At 53.1% G+C, this 20150-nt stretch overlaps 2 protein-coding genes across 4 annotated transcripts; one reads left to right on the top strand and one right to left on the bottom strand.

The window, feature by feature from the left end:
- The first annotated feature begins 879 nt into the window (after positions 1–879).
- GP1BA (glycoprotein Ib platelet subunit alpha) lies at positions 880–9067 on the top strand. 3 transcript variants are annotated; one of them, XR_007709160.1, is made up of 4 exons: positions 1693–1885; positions 3941–6319; positions 8505–8624; positions 8868–9066. XR_007709160.1 is itself a non-coding variant. In XM_035568192.2 (2 exons), exons 1-2 carry the CDS (start codon positions 1832–1834, stop codon positions 6086–6088), a joined length of 2202 nt encoding a protein of 733 aa, XP_035424085.1. In that variant the 5' UTR covers positions 880–1831; the 3' UTR covers positions 6089–6490. The 3 variants fall into 3 exon arrangements, 1 of the variants encoding a protein (XP_035424085.1); XR_007709161.1 differs by lacking the exons at positions 1693–1885; positions 8505–8624 and adding an exon at positions 3399–3443 and having other exon boundaries at positions 8868–9067; XM_035568192.2 differs by lacking the exons at positions 8505–8624; positions 8868–9066 and having other exon boundaries at positions 880–1885; positions 3941–6490.
- Positions 9068–11932: 2865 nt separating this feature from the next.
- On the bottom strand, positions 11933–16730 carry KLHL33 (kelch like family member 33). The gene is given in 7 exon segments (XM_035568148.2): positions 11933–12509; positions 13051–13221; positions 13604–14537; positions 14846–15395; positions 15397–15462; positions 15465–15518; positions 16716–16730. Coding segments are annotated over 7 exon segments (2367 nt in total).
- Positions 16731–20150: the final 3420 nt, after the last annotated feature.

Here is a 20150-nt window from a genome sequence, read left to right as displayed (position 1 = left end):
CCTTGCCTATCCCTTCTGAACAGTTTGTAACCATCAACAGCCACACTCCAGTCATGGGTATCATCCCACCAGGTTTCCGTGATGGCAACTATATCATAGTTTCCTACTAGCATGGTGGCCTCCAGCTCCTCCTGTTTGTTACCCATACTGCGTGCATTAGTGTAAATGCACCTCAGCTGGTCCGCCTTTTGGGACGGAGAAGACCTAATACCCTCTTGACCATACTCAGGTGCTTTTCATAGTTACCAACCTCTCACCAAACCTTGTGTCCTTCCTGCAAATTGCTATGTCATCCTCATCCTTCACCAAAACACAGGACTGCAAGGTCTTGCTAGCACATTCCTCACCCACAAGAACTGGCATGTTACATTCAGGCTCCTTTCTAGTGACCCCAGTTCTACCCCCACCCCCCTTCATACCTAGTGTAAAGCTCTATTAATGAACCCTGCCAACTCCCATCCTAAAACCCTTTTCTGCTGGTCACCTGCCGGTGACACCAGGCTCAGAGCCAATTATTAATCTTCTGGCTCATCATGTCCAGTCCCTCATTATTTCCTATAACTGGAGGGATAGAGGAGAACACGACTTGTGCTCTCAAACCCTTGACCATTCTCCCCAAGTCTCTTCAATTGCACCATGGTTTCCAACTCCTTCTGCTTGTTTCCCATGCTGCGTGCATTGATGTAGAGGCACTTCAGCTGGGCTGTTGGTGTCATCACCTTTTCAGAGGAACCCTTCCGAATTGCTTTGGGATAGTTCACAAGTATTTCCTAAAGGGACAGTGTTCCTAGGTTCATTTCCATCACTCACATGTACATCCCCTTCCCCAGCTGCATCTAGTTTAAAACCCTGCTTATAATCCCAGCAGGTTTATTATAATCATTTTGTCTGTAAGAGTATTTGGAGTAAGACAGCTGTAAGTATCAAAACATTTGGACTGTAAATTAAGTAGACATTAGGAAGTTTTCCTTAGAAACAATTTTAGGTTTAAGAAGCTGACTTCTTTTCAGACAAAATAAAGTGCTACTTAAGCTGAGAGTGGGTGAGAGTCTACAAGGTGATGCAGCAGGGACAGCTGACCCCAACTGACCAAAGGGATGTCCCACACCCCAAGACTGGGGAACTACAGGCCAGTCAGTCTCACCTCTGTGCCTGGCAAGATCATGGGGCAGATCCTCCTGGAAACTCTGCTAAGGGACATGGAAAATAAGGAAGTGATTGGTGACAGCCAACATGGCCTCACTAAGGGCAGTTTGTGCCTGACAAATCTGGTGGCCTTCTACAACGGGGTTGCAGCCTTGGTGGATGGGGGAAGAGCAGCAGACATCATCTACCTGGACTGTGCAAAGCATTTGACACTGTCCCCCATGATATCCTTGTCTCTAAATTGGAGAGACATGGATCTGACAGAGAGTGTTAGGACTAAAAACCTTTAGGTAGGTCCAATGTGAAACAGGCATTGTTGTGAAACTAGCAAGGCGGAACACTGACCTTGTGAGAGCACATATTGCTAGCTCAGCAATATGGCACCAGGCCACAAGTCATCCGGTACGAGACAATGCTGCCATCTGCACAGCACGCGCTGGCCATGCAGCTGTGCGTGATCGCAGCAGCCTATCAACTAGCAACCTATAGGGTTTTAGAGCATGCAGGGGCAAAACATATAAACAGAGCAAGTTGCTTTGCATCGGAGAGGCAGGAACATCAACTGAGGTCAACGTTGCCTCTGCGGGGACACAACACAAGATGTTGATAACTACCATACCGATGGGGTGCCAACCGCAACCTGGCTAAGTATCTACGACCTATTGGATCTCGGTAACGGACATCAATGACTGGGAAAAGCATCACGCTCGTCGGTACCCTTGCCATCACCCTGGGATCGGTATGTTAACAAGCTAACTCGTTAATAAATTCTTTGTTTTTCTATCGCTGCTCAGGTGTGTGTGTGTATGTGCGAGTGTATTTGATATGCCTGAATAGCTCCCTTGCTTTATATATATATACTGTTGTCTGATCCTTGCTGGGCTGAACTAATCAGCTTCAGCCCCCGGAATCTAACTAGAACACGGAGGGACCACTCGGTGGGTAAGGAATTGTCTGGATGGCTGCACTCAAAGAGTTGCAGTTAGTGGCTCCAGGTCCAGGTGGAGAGCAGGGATGAGTGGTGTCCCTTAGGGGTCTGTACTGGGACCAGCACTATTTAACATCTTTGTCAGCGACATGGACAGTGGGATTGAGTGCATCCTCAGCATGTGTGCAGACAACACCAAGCTGTGTTGTGTGGTCGACACGGTGGAAGGATAGGATGCCATCCAGAGGGACCTAGACAGGCTTGAGACATGAGCCTGTGCTGAGCAACCTGATTTAGTGGAAGGTGTCCCTGCGCATGGCAGGGGATTAAACAGAATGATCTTTAAAGGTCCCTTCTAACCCAAATCATTCTGTGTTTCTATTCTATCGTTCTACAACAGCATGCTCAGCAATAAACTTTGGGGTATCTTCCCTAGGTACTGTGGGTCAGGGTCTGACTGAGCATTGGTCTGCTGGTGGGAAGCAGTGAGTGATTGCCTTTGCATTGCTTGTTTTTTTTCTCCCTTCCCTTCTGTTATTAAACTCTCATTATCTCAACACATGAGGTATTTTTTTCTCCCTTTTGCTCTTCCAGTTCTCTCCCTCATCCTGCTTTGGGGGGGCAGTGGGCAAGCGGCTGCTGGGTCTTCATCTGCTGACTGGCATTAACCCGCCATGTTCCACAGAATGTAGAAACAGTACAAAATCAGTATCTCCCCTCCTCTGAAGCACCTGCAGTTGTAGATTTTGGGTGACCCCCAGCCCTGGTGCCCAAAATGCTTGGTGGTGACCTATGGGCCGGGGAAGTGGAGATGGCTTGGCCGCGGGAATGGAGAGCAGGAAGAATTGCAAAACACAGTTCCTTCCTCTGTTCCTAATCTCCTTGCCTGCACTGTGCTGTGGCTTCTCCCACTAACGTTAAAGCTGCCTTACAGCTCTCTAGAAGAGCCATCCCTCTCTCTTCTGGGAAGCCAGAAAGAAAGGAGCCCTCCTGGACACCACCACTAACCAGCTGAGGTGATGTGCAAAAGCTGCTCCTCTCTGGTACGCCAACCAGGCTGCAGTCCCCAGGTCAAGGGACCTTAAGCAAGGAATTATGTAGCCAGTATGATCCACAATTTCTTATGGAAACATGAGATGGAGGCGTTTGCAAAGAGCCATGGTGTGGCAGTGCAATTAAAGCAGGGGCTATACTGAAGGACAGCAGATGAGTTTGGCTTCTCCGGAAACCACAGCTCCCTTCCCAGCAGCTGGGGGTGCTGATAGAGGGCCTGGCCAGCCCTGCTGGGAGTGTTGCTGCCAGGGCAGCTCCCAGTGCTGGGGCAGGAGGGAGGCAAAGCAGCAGGAGAGCAGACATTGAGGGGTTCACGGTGAGTGCCAGGGGAGCGGTGGCCCTCAGGGGTGCTTGGGACAGTTATACCTGTGTAGAGGAAGCTCTTCTGGTGATTTGTGCTTCTGCCCCAGGAGCACAAGTCTTGCAGAGGGCTTCACTGGGCAAGAGCCGGCTTTCCTCAGGGGAGGGTGAGGACAGGAGGATGGGGTGGACACTGGCCAAGGCTGCAGGACCCCTCTGTCCCCTTGGCACAAAGCCATGAGATGGGAGGTGGGGGGGGGAGGGCACATGCCTCTCCAGGGCAGCTGGAGGAGTGGGTGCAGCCACAGCACATGCAAGAGCTCTGCACCCTCCTTTGGGTCTGCTCCTTCTCCCCACATGCCAGGGTGGAGCTGTGGGGCTCAGGGGGCTCCTGGGCAGGCTCAGGGGGCTTCCAGATGGCTTCATGTGGGCTGGTGGCACTGCTGCCAATGGTGGGGAGCAAAGCTGGGGCTGTACCCGTGTGTCTCCATGCCTTGGGGCTCTCCCCTGCAGGCCATGCGGTTCCCTGCACTGCTCACGTTGATCCTCCCGGCCCTGCTGCCCCTGGCCGGTGCCACTGACCTGCAGCTGCCCTGCCCATCGGAGATGAACAAGGTGAAGGACATCCTGGAGGTGAACTGCACGGGACAGGCTCTCAGCGCAGTGCCCTCTGGCCTGCCCGAGGACACGGGCATCCTGCTGCTCAACGCCAACCGCCTGACATCTGTCTCCACTGCCGCCTTCTTGCCCCTGGCCGCACTGCAGGACCTCGACCTGTCTGAAAACGGGATGGTGGCCATGCACACCGAGTCCCCGCTGCCATCCCTCAGGGAGCTGCTGCTGTCCCGCAATGCGCTGGTGGCCCTGCCCAACCTGCAGGGCCTGCCTGCGCTCACCCGCCTGACCCTGGCTCACAACACCCTGCAGAATCTGGCCCCGGAGGCTTTCCGTGCCGTGCCGCTGCTGCAGGACCTGGACCTGCGAGGGAACCGGCTGCAGACACTTCCCCAGGACACCTTTGCAGGGCTGCGGGCGCTCAAGGAATTGGACCTCTCAGACAACCTTTTGGAGGAGCTCCCCAGGGAGCTGCTGCAGGACTTGGAAGCACTGGAGACCCTCTGGCTCTCAGGGAACCTCCTCCGCACCCTGCCCACCGACTTCTTCGTTGAGGGGCACCTCTTCGCCTATGTCTTTCTCACCGAGAATCCCTGGCACTGTGACTGCAACCTGTTCTACCTGCGGAAGTGGATCCTGAGCAATGAGGGGAGCGTCTACCAGCCAGAGCGGGGCCTGGAGAAGACGAAGGTGGAGGTGGCCCCGGAGAAGGTGCTGTGCCACAGCCCCCCCGAGCATCAGCATCAGCCTGTCATCCGCTTCAAGTCTGACTGTGGCAATGTGGGAGACACAGATGGGGATGCGTATGACTACGATGAGGAAGGAACACCCCAAGAAACTACCATGTCCCCTTCCCCCACGACACATCCAGCTGTCCCCAAAGAGCACACTACTACCCCACACGCTCTTACCCAGCCTCCTCTCACTACTACAAGTTCTCCCATCAGCTCCCCTTCTAGCTCCAGCCTTGCCCCAAGCACTTCCCATGCGGTTCCTGCAAGCACCAGCACTCCCAGCACCGCCGCTCCTGCACCAGTCAGTTCCACCATCACATCCACTCTACAGCCCCCCAGCACTACCCCTCTTCTAACTTCTGCTCCCCCCACCACCTTCATCTCCACCACCTCACTGACAACTGCTGTGAGCACCAGACTCCCCAGCACCAGCAACCATCCCCAAACCAGCCTTACCACCAGCACAGCCACCAGCACTCTCCCAATGTCCACTGGCATGTTTTCCACCAGCAGTCCCACAGCATTGCCTTCCACTAACACGTCAGGGGCCTCTTCGGTCATCAAATCTTCATCTCCTCTGATGTCAACCACACCGGTGGTCTCCACCACCACGCTTTCTCCTCATGCCCCAAAGTTGCTGGCTCCCCTGAACACCACACACTTCCTCCAGCCATCCCCTCTGCCCCCACCTCACCCTCTCTGTCCTTGCTCCACCACAGCACAGACTGTGCCCATGCTGCTCTTGCGGGCAGGTGGGGAGGGTCCGCAGTGGGTGCAGTGGATGCTGAGCCACTGCTGCCTGTTGCACTGGGTGCTCTACCTGGCCTCCTTGGTTCTTCTGCTCCTGTCCATGCTGGCTTTAGCTTGCTGGCTGCTGTGGATGTGTCTGGTGGGATGGCCTTCCTCACGCAAATCACTGCAGACCCAAGAGGTGCAGTACCCACTGTTGAGGTGGAGGGAGTCAACAGAAAGTCCTGTGAGGCATCTCAGCAGCTTCCAAAGCCCCCTCCAACACTCCACATTCTGCACCATCAAGGAAATAGAGCTGTGCCCTGAAGTCACTACATCCCACACCTACTGCACAATTAAAGACCTGGGAATACAGCGCAGTCCTCCTGCAAAGTCCTCCTTCTGCACAACAAAGGAGCTGTGGGTCTGCCACCGTCCCCCGAATGCTTCATTCAAGTCTTTCTCCAGGAAGCTGACAGCCACAAACCTTGGCTCCCTGAGGGCCCCTTCTGCTTACAGCCTGGATAGGGGTGTCAAGGCCATCGGCACTGTCAGAGTGAAGTATGCTGGCAACACCTTGTAAATACTCCTGTATGTTCAGAGTGAGGCATGGAGGGTCATGGCTCTGCCTCATATACCCTTGTTGCATGAGGGGAAGATCTGCTTGCTACAGAAGGGGAAGTCATCCCATTCCTCCCCCTAGCACCACTCACACTCATTGTGGTTGCTGAATCTGCAATAATTACTTTGGTACTTGGCAGGGGTAGAAGTCATCCTAGAGCAGAGTGTGGGGCTGACACTGCCTGATTTTGAGGTGAGAAGAGCTTTTTGAGCTTTTTTTTTTCTTCTTTTGAGAAGAGCTTGCTTTGTACACTGTGTCCTAATCGCTTCTGTCTGAATGGTGCACATAAAGATGTGCTATGCTTTCAACTCAGTGTCAGGTTGCTAATCACAGAATAAATATTCTCTTTGCCTAACTTTCAAATGGGTGCTAGTTTCATTTCACTGGACCTCCGATAGTCTTAAACTTTGTTTAAGTGATGCTTCAATGTTAACCCATTCTTTCCTGTATCCTCAAAGTAAATGGACAAGAGCAATCTCTATACAAGAAGAGACTGTATAGATGCAGAATAAATGTGATGTGGCCCTATAGACACCAGTCCTCATCTTTGGTGTCACCCATGCATGACCCAAAAGGCCTTGAGAACTGCATCAGGGAAATAAAAGTCACTTTTCCTTTCATGCATGATGACTCTAACCAGGACGCTGTTGATGTCTGGAGTGAGGAGACCTCTTAGTGGTGTCCAGTGCTGCCTGAAGTCATGAGCTGGTGGTCCTGACTGGAGACCAAGTGTCCATCCTGTCCATTCAGATGCTTCATTTGCAACTATAAAGCAGGGAGCCACCGAGCCCCTATATAAAGTTTCTGGCTCGGTTGCACAATGTTTTAGAATGTCAGGTGGAGAATCCTGCCACATGGGAGAGTCTGTTGTGACAACTGGCAATTGAAAACGCTAATGCAGACTGTAGGAAAATTTTGCGATCTATTAAAACTGCTAACCCTACTATAACCGATATGATCAAAGCCTGACAGGATGGAGGAACAGAAAGCCATAAGATGTCGCTGTTGGCTGACGCTTTAACCTCGTATATCACGGTGGGGGTGGCACAAAAGGCCAATTGTTTAAATTGCGGGGAAAGCCTCTGGAAGGAAAGTGTATAAAAGGAGCATAGCCAGGTAAAGACTCTTTCTTACTTGATCACAATAAGAGTCCGTGCATTCAGTTGCCATATATTCAGAAGAGGAAGCTGCAATGCAAAATCCCTGTTGGTACCGAGTACTCATGTGTTTGGACCAACCAGATTCAGATATTATCAACTGATTCTATTTTCTGATGAATCCAATCGAAAGCACACATCCAGAAAAACAGTCATCACCAGGGTGTGATTTGCAGCTACATCAAGGCTGGGGTGAACTATTTCTATTGACAGTGTCAGATAACATGGGCAACTCTATGAGTAAATTCACCTGTAGTAGACTGTAGCTGCCGATGTTCTCAGTCTCTATGTCATTCTCGCCCATTCTTATTTCTCTACCTGAACTAGCTCTGCCTTCTTTGGTGTTTGCATCTTGTTTTTGATAAGCTGTATTAGTATTAGCTGCTACTTGTCCTCTGCAATGATAAGAAAAAGGGCTCAGAAAAGAACATTCATTGATATGAATCTTGCACATCTTACACAAACAGCAGGACAACATTCCAAGGAAATTTTCTTTTTCACTTTCTTACTACTTCTAGCAGAGTAAAAACCACAGGACTTCAAAATTGTCTGAGTTTTCTGAGGAGCAGCAATCACAGAATGGCTTAGGTTGGAGAGGAGTTCTGGAGATCATCTAGTCAAACAGGACAGCCAGAGCAGGTTGCCCAGGACCGTGTCTAGTTGGGTTATAATATCTCCATAGATGGAGACTCCACAACCTGTTTCAGTGTTTGACTGCCCTCACAGTAAAACAGTTTTTTTCTTGAGTTCAGATGAAGTTACATGTGATCTGATCCTGTCCAGGCACCACTGAGAAGACATTTCAATCCACTTCATTGTCCATTTACCTACTCTGTACTTGTTTTTGCCCCCAAAGCAGAAGTCCATGCAGGACTGATGGACCATTCCAGCATGCTTTGGCAAGGGCAGGGAAATACTCCTGGCTGCTCCCAGCTCTGAAGCAGTGGTCATATGCAACTTTGAAATGTGCTAGCAAGCATACATAAGGGGAAACTATCAGGCATAGAGGCTGAACTTCTGTATGTATTTACTACAGAGAAAAGTGTTTGTGTGCTCAAGGAAAGCGAATAACTATGCACTTTTCAATTAGAAAAAAAAATAAAATGTTTAAGAAAATCTTAATATTGCTAGGTTGTGTTTGCAACTTTCAGTTGGTTGTAGCATTTGAAAACACCCTGAGACACCACTGCTGGCAAATTCACCAGTGGTTCTACTTACAGGTGATGTTCTCTGCTTCTACAGCAATTCCATCATTCCATGTTTCTTTCCAAAGTTCGGTCTTGCTTCTGCTGTATTTGGGCCTACTCTTTTATACCAGGAGTCTGCAACAGGTCACGCAGGTAATACCAGTTCTCTGCAATAATAAAAATATGTTTATAAAAATATATAGATTGATATGAATGACAGGAGGATTCCTTCTTCTCCTTGCTGCCTACCCAAGCACTTAGAGAAAGGTCAAGCAGGAGGGAGCAATTTCCATCTTCACAAGCACTGTGGTCCCTTGTCAGCTGCTGAAAGCTTTGCTGACAAAGCACTGAGGGTCACGGCCTCGTGGTGAAGACAGCTGCAATTTCTATGTTTAGGGGTGACTTGCTGAGCTTTGTTATTGAGGAGCGGCAGAGAGGAGCTGTTACAGACTGGCCGCATCCCCCACAACCCATCGCCCTGCACTGCTCAAGGTGGAGGTGTCGGGAGAGAAGGCGCGTCAGAAGACGGTCTAGTTTTGGTCCTTGTTTCTCACCACCCAACACTATTTTAATTGCAAATAAATCAATTTTCCCCAAGTTGAGTCTGTTTTACTCATGAGGGTAGTTGGTGAGTGATCTCCCTATCTTTGTATCAACCCACAGATGTTTTCATCTTATTTTTTCCCCCTGCCCTGTTGAGGAGGGGAAGTGGGAGAGCAGCTGGGTGGGTGTCTGACAGCCAGACAAGGTTAATGTGCCACAGCCAGCAAGAGTAACATGGGAATTAGTAAAACAGTTGACAAACGGGGAAAAAGGTAAACAACTACAGAAGGTTTAAGAGATCATCTAGGTTCAGAACAGTCTAAATTCCTCTAATTGTAAGCCTGTTGTACATTTAAAAAAAATATCTCAGAATAGTGTTCTCTTGGACACAAGGGCTGTTACACAAGCAAACATATCAGATTATAATGCATATACTTTTTTAATACTAAGTATTGTGTAATTTCATGTAGATGCGTGTAGGATATAAGGTCCTGTCAGGGAACAGTGCTCCAGGGGCATGTGCAGGACACCTGCAGGTATCGCCTCAGCGTGGGCTCTTAAGTGCCAGGTCTATTGCTGCAGGTGATCAAGGAGATGGGCATCTGCAGAGCTGGCCCCTGCCCTCACAAGAAATTTAAGATTTTGCTCTGTAGACAAAGGGTGGAATATCATACACTGAAGCTTACAAAAATGTTAAAGATAAGAAGTAAAACCATTAAATCTAGATGTGAGTACTGTTCAATACATTTCAGCTGGTAAATGAATCAATTGATCAGACTACGAGTTCCATATGCAAAGTATTACCTGTAGAACAGGTGAAAATAGCAATACCAAAAGATAATTCTCTCATCTTGGTTGCCACAAGACATGCTGAATAACGTCAACATGTGGCAGGGGATAGGGCACATTGGAAATTGGATAGCATGGGCTTTAAATGACATGCAGTCATTGATGGAACTGAAAAACAGCAATATGTTGTAGGAATACAAGTTTTACATCAGAATCAACACATCGTTCAGACTGCAAGGCAAGTAGCTAGCTCTGATTCCTGGCTACTGTGCCGTTAGTAAGCACTGCAAGCATGCTGTGCATCAAAATTACGTCTACTATGACGAGCTGCAGATATGAGTACCAGACTGGCATGCAGGTGATCACATCCATGTCCATCAAGGGGTGGAGTGTAGTTGTCACCTGGACAATTATTGTACAATTGCTGAAACACTGGAATTGCTGAAAAAATGGCCAATCCCAGTATGTCATGAACTCATTGTGACCACTGCTTGATCCTAAAAGACTATTTGATGAAAGTGTATTCAATCAGAAGTGTACGTGTGCTGTATTGTTCTGTCCACTCAAAATATTATACATCTTTGATCACCACTTCTGGGTATTGTCCCCAGGAACTGCAGGTTTATTACTATGCTAAGAATATCTTCTTGGCATAGTAATGAATATGATCTTTCAAAACTCCTTCTCCCTCCTCCCCATTGCCCCCCCCCTTTTTTTTTTTTTATGTGCTATGAATACCTTGTGATCATTGGTGATGAGAGCAGCAGGTGTAAGTTTTTCCCCATGTGCTGGAAAGTGGAAAGGTCCTGCCCTTCCAAAACATTTCCTCCACCATTTTTTCCTGTGACCCATAACTAACTCACTGGTCTGTCTGTAGCGGTTGGACAAAACGGGGAAGCATATCTTTGTCTCTGCCACAGCACTTGTGCCAGCTGAAGTCCTAGAGACACACATTTCTCTCATAGTCTGCTGTTCTAACAAGGCACCAAGCCAAGGTGCCAGCAGGCAGCCAGTGGGGTAAAGAGCAGTACGTTTCCTCCAGGCAGGAGTTTGGTTTCCCAGTCTGCCATTCCCAGCCAGGAATAACACTCAGTGAAATATCAAGATCGCTTGTGTCATGAATTGGTGAGGCTTATAAGGATTACAGTTATCTTTGTTCCTGAAGCTGGAATATTTCCTTTCACATGAGCTCCCAATATACTCAGTCGCTTGTTTTTTTTTTTGTTGTTTTTTGTTTTTTGTAATCCCTTTCCCCCTGCCTTCTTCACCCAGGACCCTCAATTCCCTTCCTCAGGCTGTCACCAGTACCCCAATTAATCCCAGAAACCCCACTACCTCAGCCTCTCCCTGCAAGACTTCCCTAGGATGTCCCCCACCTCCAGGTAACCCTCCAGGTAACTCCAGGAAGCCAAGACCTCCCAGGAACCTCAAACCCTCCAACAGCCCTGTGTAGGTGGAGTCACCATCCCTGGCGGTGTTTAAGGAGAGGTTGGACATGGTGCTTGGGGACATGGTTTAGTGGGTGATATTGGTGATAGGGGGATAGTTGGACCAGATGACCTCGGAGGCTTTTTCCAACCTTAATCATTCTATGATTCTACGATCTACCCCAAAACCCTGGCACCCCAGGACTCCCTTATTCCCTCAGAATCCCACATGAACTCCAAGATGCCTGTAAATCCCAAGACCCCTGCTTTATGCCCAATGAACATTCAGAGCCCCAGTGCCCTCCATAACCACTCCCCAGCAGACCCCAGAATACAGGCAAGCCTGGTCCCCACCATCACCCATCCAGGACACTCAGCCCTCTAGTCACCTGCTGTCCTCCTGTTCCTTGTGAGAAGCCTCTGGATGCCTGGGTTCCCCAGCAGAACAAAAAAGACCCAGACGAGCTGTTCAGGAACCATGTTTATTCAATCCAAGCATGTGGGGGGAATTGAGGTGGTGGAGCAACCTCCTGAGCATTCCTGGAGGAACAATTTTGCAGTGCGGGGGGTCTTTGTGTCCCACGGGGTCCCCACAATCTAGGGCAAAGTACCATGGGGGCTGAGGAGGGATATGGGGTCAATTATGCCCTGTAGAGATGCCCGTTGGGAGACCAATATGGGGTACAGAGCTTTTAAGGTCCACTAAGTGTTACGGTGGGTGTCAGATGATCTAGAGGAAACCTCAAGGCAGCTGGGGCCACGTAAGGCTGAGGGCACAGTGAGGACACACACCTGGAGGTCAGTATAGGCATGGGGCAAGGTGCCCCGGGTGATCCAGCGCCGAGTGCCTGGCTGGTAGGCATGGATCAAATGAGTATCCCGGTAGGTTTCATGACTGTACCCACCTAGTACGAGCAGCTCCCCTCCCAGCACAGCCGCACCCCCCACTACATGGGCTTGGGGCAGGGGGCTGAGCAGGACCCAGATATTTAGCTTGGGGCTGTAGACCTCAAAGGCCAGCTGGTCCTTGTAGCCACTCTGCCCATCCCGCTGGCAAAGTCCCCCCGCCACATAGAGCTGCCCGCCTGCCTCCTCCATGACGTGGCCAGCTCGCTGGCCATTCATGGGGGCCAGGAACATGGCAGGTGCACCCGGGACGTAGCGCAGAAGGGCCGTCTGGCACTGGTACGCCTCATCACAGCCCCCTGAAACGTAGAGGGCACCATCCAGGGCACATGCCGCATGCCCACACAGAGCCGTCGGCAGGGGCTGGCACGTCCTGGGCAAGGAGAGAGGGAATAGTGAAGGGCAGGTAAAGCAGGGCTGCCCCTCGGTGGCTGCCTGGCCAGCAGGTCCCTGCTGAGCAGTGCTGGCCATGGATCCTTTGATCACTCAGCAGGCACTGCTGGCCAAGCCCCAGCAGGCAGCATTAGCTGCATGTAATGGATGCACAAGGGGCATCGCTGTTCAACAAACGACACCCTTAGTCGACCCACAAGGGACTCCCCCAGTAGGCAGTGTTGGTCAACACCTGGTGGAGCACCCAAGGAACATAGCTGGAAGGCATTTAAATGATTCCCGTCATTGGCAGATGGCCAGCAGAACCTCAGTGAACACTACTGGCCAACCCATTCACTACCAATAGGCATCACTGGCCAGCACCCAGTGTCCCAAGGGACACTTCCACAAATGCCAGCTGCAGGCCAGTGACTTCTCCATGGGAGCATCAGTGACCCAAAGACCACTCACTGGGCACCACTGGCTAATGCAAGGGGCTACGAGGGCAGAGGAAAGCAGGTGTCTGGGAGGAGCGGTCTCACCTCCAGGTGTCAGCGGACAGGTCATAGCACTCCACGGTGTCTGTGCAGTAGAGGTCACCTGAGCTGCCCCCCAGGGCATAGATGAAGCCCCCAAGTGCCACAGCAGCGAAGTAGCTCCGCCCGCAGGTCATGCTTGCCAGGCACTCCCAGGAGTCGTCCATGGGCCGATACCTGGTGTTGAGAGGACATGGGGGCAAGAGACTAGCCATTACCCACAGCGGCATGAGGTGGTGTTGGCACTGCTGAGGGCAGCAAACCACCCACAGGCAACCAACCCCATAATGCCCTGGAGACCGTTGCATGGAAACATCCTCCCCCCTCCAGCAATACTGATCCCATAAGGCTGTAAGGCTACATCTCTGGGTGGGGGCCTCCCTGCCCTGTTCCCTACAAATCCTGTAACATCCCCAGGTGGGATAGCTCCGCAGGGACAGGAAGCTCCCAGTCCAACAGACAACCAAAATACCACAGAGCCTTGGGTCCATGTGGTAGCTCTTGCTCCCCCAGTAGTTCCAATCCCACAGGCTACCTCTTGGTCCTCTGTAGCCCTCACCTGTAAACACTGGCCAGGGTGTCATGGACCCCATAGTAGCGCTTTCCACCCAGGACGTAGAGGATGTTGCCTACCACAGCTACAGCATGGCGGAAGCGTGGACCGTCAGGAAAGTGCCCCAGCGCCCTCCACTCCACACGCTTCACCAGCCCCACAGCACTGAGGTAGCGGTGGGCAAACCAGAGCTGCCTGCTGGGCTTCCGGGCAGCCATGTTGGTTGTCAGTTTGTCTCCACCACAGACCACCAGCACCTCTTGCAAGGAACGCACCCGGCACGGCAGCTGGGCCACGGGGTCCAAACTTGCTATCATGAGCTGGCGGAGGAGCCCTGGGTCAGCTGCCCCTGCAGCCACTGACTGGACCTTCTTCAGCTCCTGACCAGACATGAGGGCAAAGCGAACACATGACAAGACTTCCTTGGCTAGATCCTCTTGGCCATCTCCATTGGCCACGAGCCATCGGGATGCTGCTTCCAAAGCCTCCAGTTCATGGAGGACATTGAGACCATCAGAGCGGAGGAGGCGGATCAGGAGGTGTGCAGGAAGATCCAGGAAGGCTGGTGTGGCCACCACAGTGGGAAAGGTGGCCAAGATGTAGTCCTCTGCTATGCGGCTCACCTGGGCCAGCCCATAGGCCACAGCAAAGGCCAGCACGTCCAGACCAGTTTCTGGGGTCAGGCCATGGGTGAAAACATCCAGGCAGAGGGTGAGGAGCCCCCAGGCCTGGTAGCGCAGGGAGGTCTCGGCTGCCTCCAAGACTACAGGCCATGGTCCGGCCACAGCTCCTGTGTAGGCGAAGGAGAGGAGGAGGCGCAGCTCCTCTGGGGACAGTCCCGTGGCCAGTGGGGCAGCAGGGTCATGGGTTGCCTCCCGCATGGGGCAAGTGAAGAGGGCCCGGAAGAAGTCACAGGAGCAGCTCAGGGCCAGGCGCTGAACTAGGTGAAAGGAGGGAAAACGATGGGGGCAGGAAGGGGACCCAGTGTCTGGGTACTGCCCTTTGCACCTTGCAGCCCCCCAGAAGCTCGGGCATCCCCTGATGGTCCTCCTGCCAACCCGACAGGACCAGCCATGGGGCACCTCATGCTCCCCCCCCCACTTCAAGACAGGCACTGGAGACCCTGGCACTGACCCTGTGCACCCACCCTCCCTTCCCGGGGACCTAGGGGTCCCAGTGTGCCCTGCCGCCTCCTCAATTCCCTCCCTTCCCCTGCAACCCCTGCAAGCCCCACCCCCCCCGGCTCACCTGGGATAACCTCATCCCCAGCCTGCAGCTGGAGGTCACAACCCAAGCCGCAGGCATGGAGCTTCTCCATGGCTCTGAGAGTCTCCCACTGCTCCTCCAGGGCCTCAGGACCCCCCTCCTGGCGGTCATTCTCCAGCCGGGAGGCACAGGCAGCCACCACCCGGGGGGCCCCCAGAGCCCTTGCAGCCTCCTCCACCTCCCTCTCTCTGCCACGGGGCATGGTTCCCTCATAGGCAAAGGCCAGCATGGCTCGCCAGCCCCATAGTGTGACACCGGGTGGAAGGGTGACGTGGGAAGGGGGTCCCTGGCTCAGCTCTCTGGTCCTGCCCTCCAGAAAGCGTAGGAAGAAGGAGCTGATGGATGCTAGGACCACGGCATGGGCCACATCGCCCTCTGGACCCACAGCCACGTCCACCAGCTGTCCTGCGGTGCGGAGGTCATTGGCGACAGCCAGGAACTGTCCGGCGTGGGTCCCATCCCGCAGTTGCCACTGGGATGGGGCTGGCCCCTCTGCAACCCACATCTTGCCTGTGGGAACATAGGGAGCAGGGGTCAGGGTGCCATTCCCACAACCAGAGCCTCTGGCCAATAGCAGGAGTCTTGGATGGGGATATGGGGTGCTGCTGCTGGCGCTGCCCCATAGTGAAAGCCACTGGGTCCATTGCCAAAGGCTCTAGAGACCACCACCAGGCTCTGCTACTGCCCCATAGCTGAATTTGATGCCCCTTGCCGAAACTGCAGCCCCATAGATGAATGTGATGCCCCCTATCTGCCTCATCACTCAACCCTCTGCTCTATAGCATGAGATGAAGCTACTGACCCGTCACCAAAGCCAACTGAAAGCCACAGCCCTATAGCTGAGTGTCCCCCATCAAAGTTTCTGCCCCATAGTAGAAGCCATGAAGTTCTGGCCCAGCCGTTGCCCCACATTCAAAACTACCGGAGCTCCACCACCACCAAAGCTGCTGACCCCTGGCCTGCCTCTCCTTGAAGACACGATGCCCACGCCTTTTGTGCCCACCGCATGCGGGCACGCATTGCCCCATAAACCGTGCGTGACGCCATGCATCGTGCGTCCTCTCACACCGTTTGCCGTGCTGCATCGTGCTGACCCTGGCATGGCACATCACACTGCATGCCCCGTCGCCCCGTGGCACCCCGCGCATCGATCGCGTTGTCGCAGGGTGTCAAGTGTCCTTTGCAGCGCTGCCTGCCGCGTGGCACGTGCCGTGTGCTGCATCCTGCGCTGCCATGCTGCGCGGTGTGCGGCAACGGCGCGCCCGTCCCCCCTTACCGCCTGCCGCAGCTCCAGGACGCTCCTGTGACCCCCCAGGAATGCGTCCGGGTAATTATAGCCCAGCCTAGACACGTGGCCCCAGCAACGGAGCTGGGATGGGCCCAGGCAGAGGGAGGGCCGTGGCCCCTGTCCCCGGGATGGGGCGGTCAGACACTGGGGTTCCCTGAGGACAGCAGGGCAGGAGGACACCGCTGGGATTTCCACCCCCCCCTTCTCAGGCAGGAGGGTGCAGGCAGGGCCGTAAACCCTGGGCTTATCCCCAGCAGGCAGTGCCAGCCTCTGGCCCATCAGATTCCCCCCCAAACCTTGCTCATGCTTCTGGAGCCCCCTCCACAGCCCCCACCAGCACCCCTCACCCCAAAAAAGTCCTTGTGTCAGAGCAACCACCCCCCCTGCACCCCCAGCTGTATGGCAGGGAGACACCCCCACTGTTCTCCCAAGCTGCTGCCCAGCCCTGCCAACCCCCCCATAGAAGAGCCAGGGTTCTCCAGCCCACACCAGGGGGCACACAGGGACACCAACAGGGACACGACCCCTGGGGCCCCCACGTGCACCGAGAGTAGCACAGCCTACCATGGCCATGACCATGTCCCCACCCCATGCTGCTCCATCCCCACCTCTTCTGTCCTTGGATCCCCAAATCTCCATGTCTGCTGTCCTGACACCCTCCCATCTTTCAGCGCTCCCCTCTCCAACCTTGTTTCCCCTAGTGCATGTTCCCTCTCCATGAACTCATATCCCCAGCCCCCAATTTCCTGTCCCTGTACCCTCATATTCTGGCTCAATTTTCCATGTCCCCAAAGATGAAGGTTTCACAGCTCCTCTGGGTCCATTTTCCAGTGCTTATCTACCCCAGCTGTAAGATTGTATTTTCTTGTTCTAGCCAGGCACAATTTCCCTTTCTGCAACTTGCACTTACTATTTTCATCCTTTCACTGTGCACCTGAATCCATCTTTTCTGTAACCATCAACTTGTGAAAAATCCTATTTGATCACCCCTTCACCTTCTTTTCTCTGGGCTGAGCAATCCAGTTCTTTTAGCCTCTCCTCATGCATCCCATACCTCAACACCCTAAAGCTGCTTCGTGGCCTTTGCTGGATGTGCTGCAGTCTGCACACAGAACATTCGACCACACCTGCTCCACCTCTGAGCTGGAAGACCTCTGGAGGTCCCTTCCAGCCTCAGGTATTTCCCAATTCTTTAGTTGCGGGCTCTAGACTTCCTTAAATGCTTACAGGAGAAAGCACCCAAACTCCCACACTTAGCTATGGGCAATCCATAACCCCTCCACCCCCCAAATTCTTCAACCTCAACCTAAAGCCAAACGTATCAGCTGTGACTCCAGACACCGGTAAGACTCCACTTACCGGTGGGTGAGGACGAGGTAGGAAGCCTGCCCAGGAGGATGCCTGAGGTGAGGAAGTTGACTCCATGCCTCAGGACTGCCTCCACCAAGAAAGAAAGAAGGGTGATTGTTGTGGGCGACTCCCTACTCAGGGGAACGGAGGGCCCTATTTGTCGGCCTGACCCCACGCATAGGGAAGTCTGCTGCCTCCCTGGGGCCAGGGTCAGAGACGTTACCAGGAAGCTTCCAAACCTGGTTCGCCCCTCTGACTATTACCCGCTTTTGATAGTCCAGGCTGGCAGTGATGATCTTGAAAAGAGAAGCCTCAAGGCTATCAAACAGGACTATAGGGGGCTGGGACGATTGGTGGAGGGAGCGGGAGTGCAGGTGGTGTTTTCGTCTATCCCTACGGGGGGAGGGAGAGGCACGGAGAGGACATGGAAAGCTCACGTGGTTAATAGGTGGCTCAGAGACTGGTGCCGGCACAGAAATTTTGGGTTTTTTCACCATGGGGAGCTTTACTCGGCACCCGGCCTGATGGCCTCAGATGGGTCCCTATCTCCAAGGGGAAAACGGATCCTAGGCCAGGAGCTGGCGGGGCTCATAGAGAGAGCTTTAAACTAGGCGAGAAGGGGGACGGGGCTCAAACAAGGCTTGTTGGAGCCGTGCCGGGGGAAACAATGGCTAGGCTGGGGAAGAAGGCGATGGCCCAGCTGAAGTGCATCTACACTAATGCACGCAGCATGGGTAACAAACAGGAGGAGCTGGAAGCCATCGTGCAGCAGGAAGGCTACGACTTGGTTGCCATCACAGAGACGTGGTGGGACCGCTCCCATGACTGGAGTGCTGCAATGCCTGGCTATCGGCTCTTCAGGAGGGACAGGCAGCACAGAGGGGGTGGTGGCGTGGCTCTCTACATTAGAGAATCTTTTGATGTTGTGGAACTCCAGGCTGGGAATGATAAGGTTGAATCCCTGTGGGTTAGGATCCGTGGGAAGGCCGGCAAGGCTAGCGTCCTGGTCGGGGTCTGTTATAGACCGCCGAACCAGGATGAGGAGACGGATGAGGAGTTTTATAGGCAACTGACAGAAGTTGCAAAATCGTCGGCGCTTGTCCTCGTGGGGGACTTCAACTTCCCGGATATATCCTGGAAACACAACACGGCACGGAGAAAGCAGTCTAGGAGGTTTCTGGAGAGCATGGGAGATAGCTTCCTGACGCAGCTGGTCAGTGAACCCACCAGGGGTGGTGCCCCGCTAGACCTTCTCTTCACAAACAGAGAAGGACTGGTGGGAGATGTGGTGGTCGGAAACTGTCTTGGACAGAGTGACCATGAAATGGTAAAGTTCTCTATTCTTGGCGAGGCCAGGAAGGGGACCAGTAAAACTGCTGTATTGGACTTCCGGAGGGCTGACTTTGAGCTGCTCAGGACGCTGGTTGGCCGAGTCCCTTGGGAGGCGGTTCTGAAGGGCAGAGGAGTCCAGGAAGGCTGGACGCTCCTCAAGAAGGAAATCTTAACGGCACAGGAGCGGTCTGTCCCCACGTGCCCAAAGACGAGCCGGCGTGGAAGAAGACCGGCCTGGCTCAACAGAGAGTTGCGGCTTGTGCTTAGCAGAAAAAAGAGGGTTTATAATCTTTGGAAAAAAGGGCGGGCCGCTGAGGAGGACTACAAGGATGTAGCGAGGCTGTGCAGGGAGAAAATTAGAAAGGCCAAAGCTCATCTGGAGCTCAACCTGGCTACTGCCGTTAAAGACAACAAAAAATCCTTTTACAAATATATCAATGCGAAACGGAGGACTAAGGAGAATCTCCATCCTTTACTGGATGCGAGGGGAAACCTAGTTACTAAGGATGAAGAAAAGGCTGAGGTGCTTAATGCCGCCTTTGCCTCAGTCTTTAGCGGCAATACCGGTTGTTCTCTGGATACCCAGTGCCCTGAGCTGGCGGAAGGGGATGGGGAGCAGGATGTGGCCTTTGCTATTCATGAGGAAATGGTTGGCGACCTGCTAAGGAGCTTGGATGTGCGCAAGTCGATGGGGCCGGATGGGATGCACCCGAGGGTACTGAAAGAACTGGCGGAGGAGCTGGCCGAGCCGCTTTCCATCATTTATCGGCAGTCCTGGCTATCGGGGGAGGTCCCAGTTGACTGGCGGCTAGCCAATGTGACGCCCATCTATAAGAAGGGCCGGAGGGCAGACCCGGGGAACTATAGGCCTGTCAGTTTGACCTCAGTGCCAGGAAAGCTCATGGAGCAGATTATCTTGAGGGTCATCACGCGGCACTTGCAGGGCAAGCAGGCGATCAGGCCCAGTCAGCATGGGTTTATGAAAGGCAGGTCCTGCTTGACGAACCTGATCTCCTTCTATGACAAAGTGACGCGCTTGGTGGATGAGGGAAGGGCTGTGGATGTGGTTTACCTTGACCTCAGTAAGGCTTTTGACACCGTTCCCCACAACATTCTCCTCAAGAAACTGGCTGCTCGGAGCTTGGACTGGCGTACGCTTCGCTGGGTTAGAAACTGGCTGGATAGCCGGGCCCAGAGAGTTGTGGTGAATGGAGTCAAATCTGGTTGGAGGCTGGTCACAAGTGGTGTCCCCCAGGGCTCGGTACTGGGGCCGGTCCTCTTTAATATCTTTATCGATGATCTGGATGAGGGCGTCCA

Source organism: Cygnus atratus, chromosome 26 (genome assembly GCF_013377495.2).
Source record: "Cygnus atratus isolate AKBS03 ecotype Queensland, Australia chromosome 26, CAtr_DNAZoo_HiC_assembly, whole genome shotgun sequence".
NCBI classification, from domain to species: domain Eukaryota; kingdom Metazoa; phylum Chordata; class Aves; order Anseriformes; family Anatidae; genus Cygnus; species Cygnus atratus.
This window is presented reverse-complemented; position numbering and strand designations above follow the sequence as displayed.

What these genes read in the sequence shown, in the direction of transcription:
- GP1BA (XM_035568192.2), top strand. Translation starts at nt 1,832, where the DNA reads ATGACTGGGAAAAGCATCACGCTCGTCGGTACCCTTGCCATCACCCTG. An exon ending in TTGCCATCACCCTGGGATCG is followed by an intron (nt 1,886 to 3,940) that starts GTATGTTAACAA and finishes TCTCCCCTGCAG; the next exon opens with GCCATGCGGTTCCCTGCACT.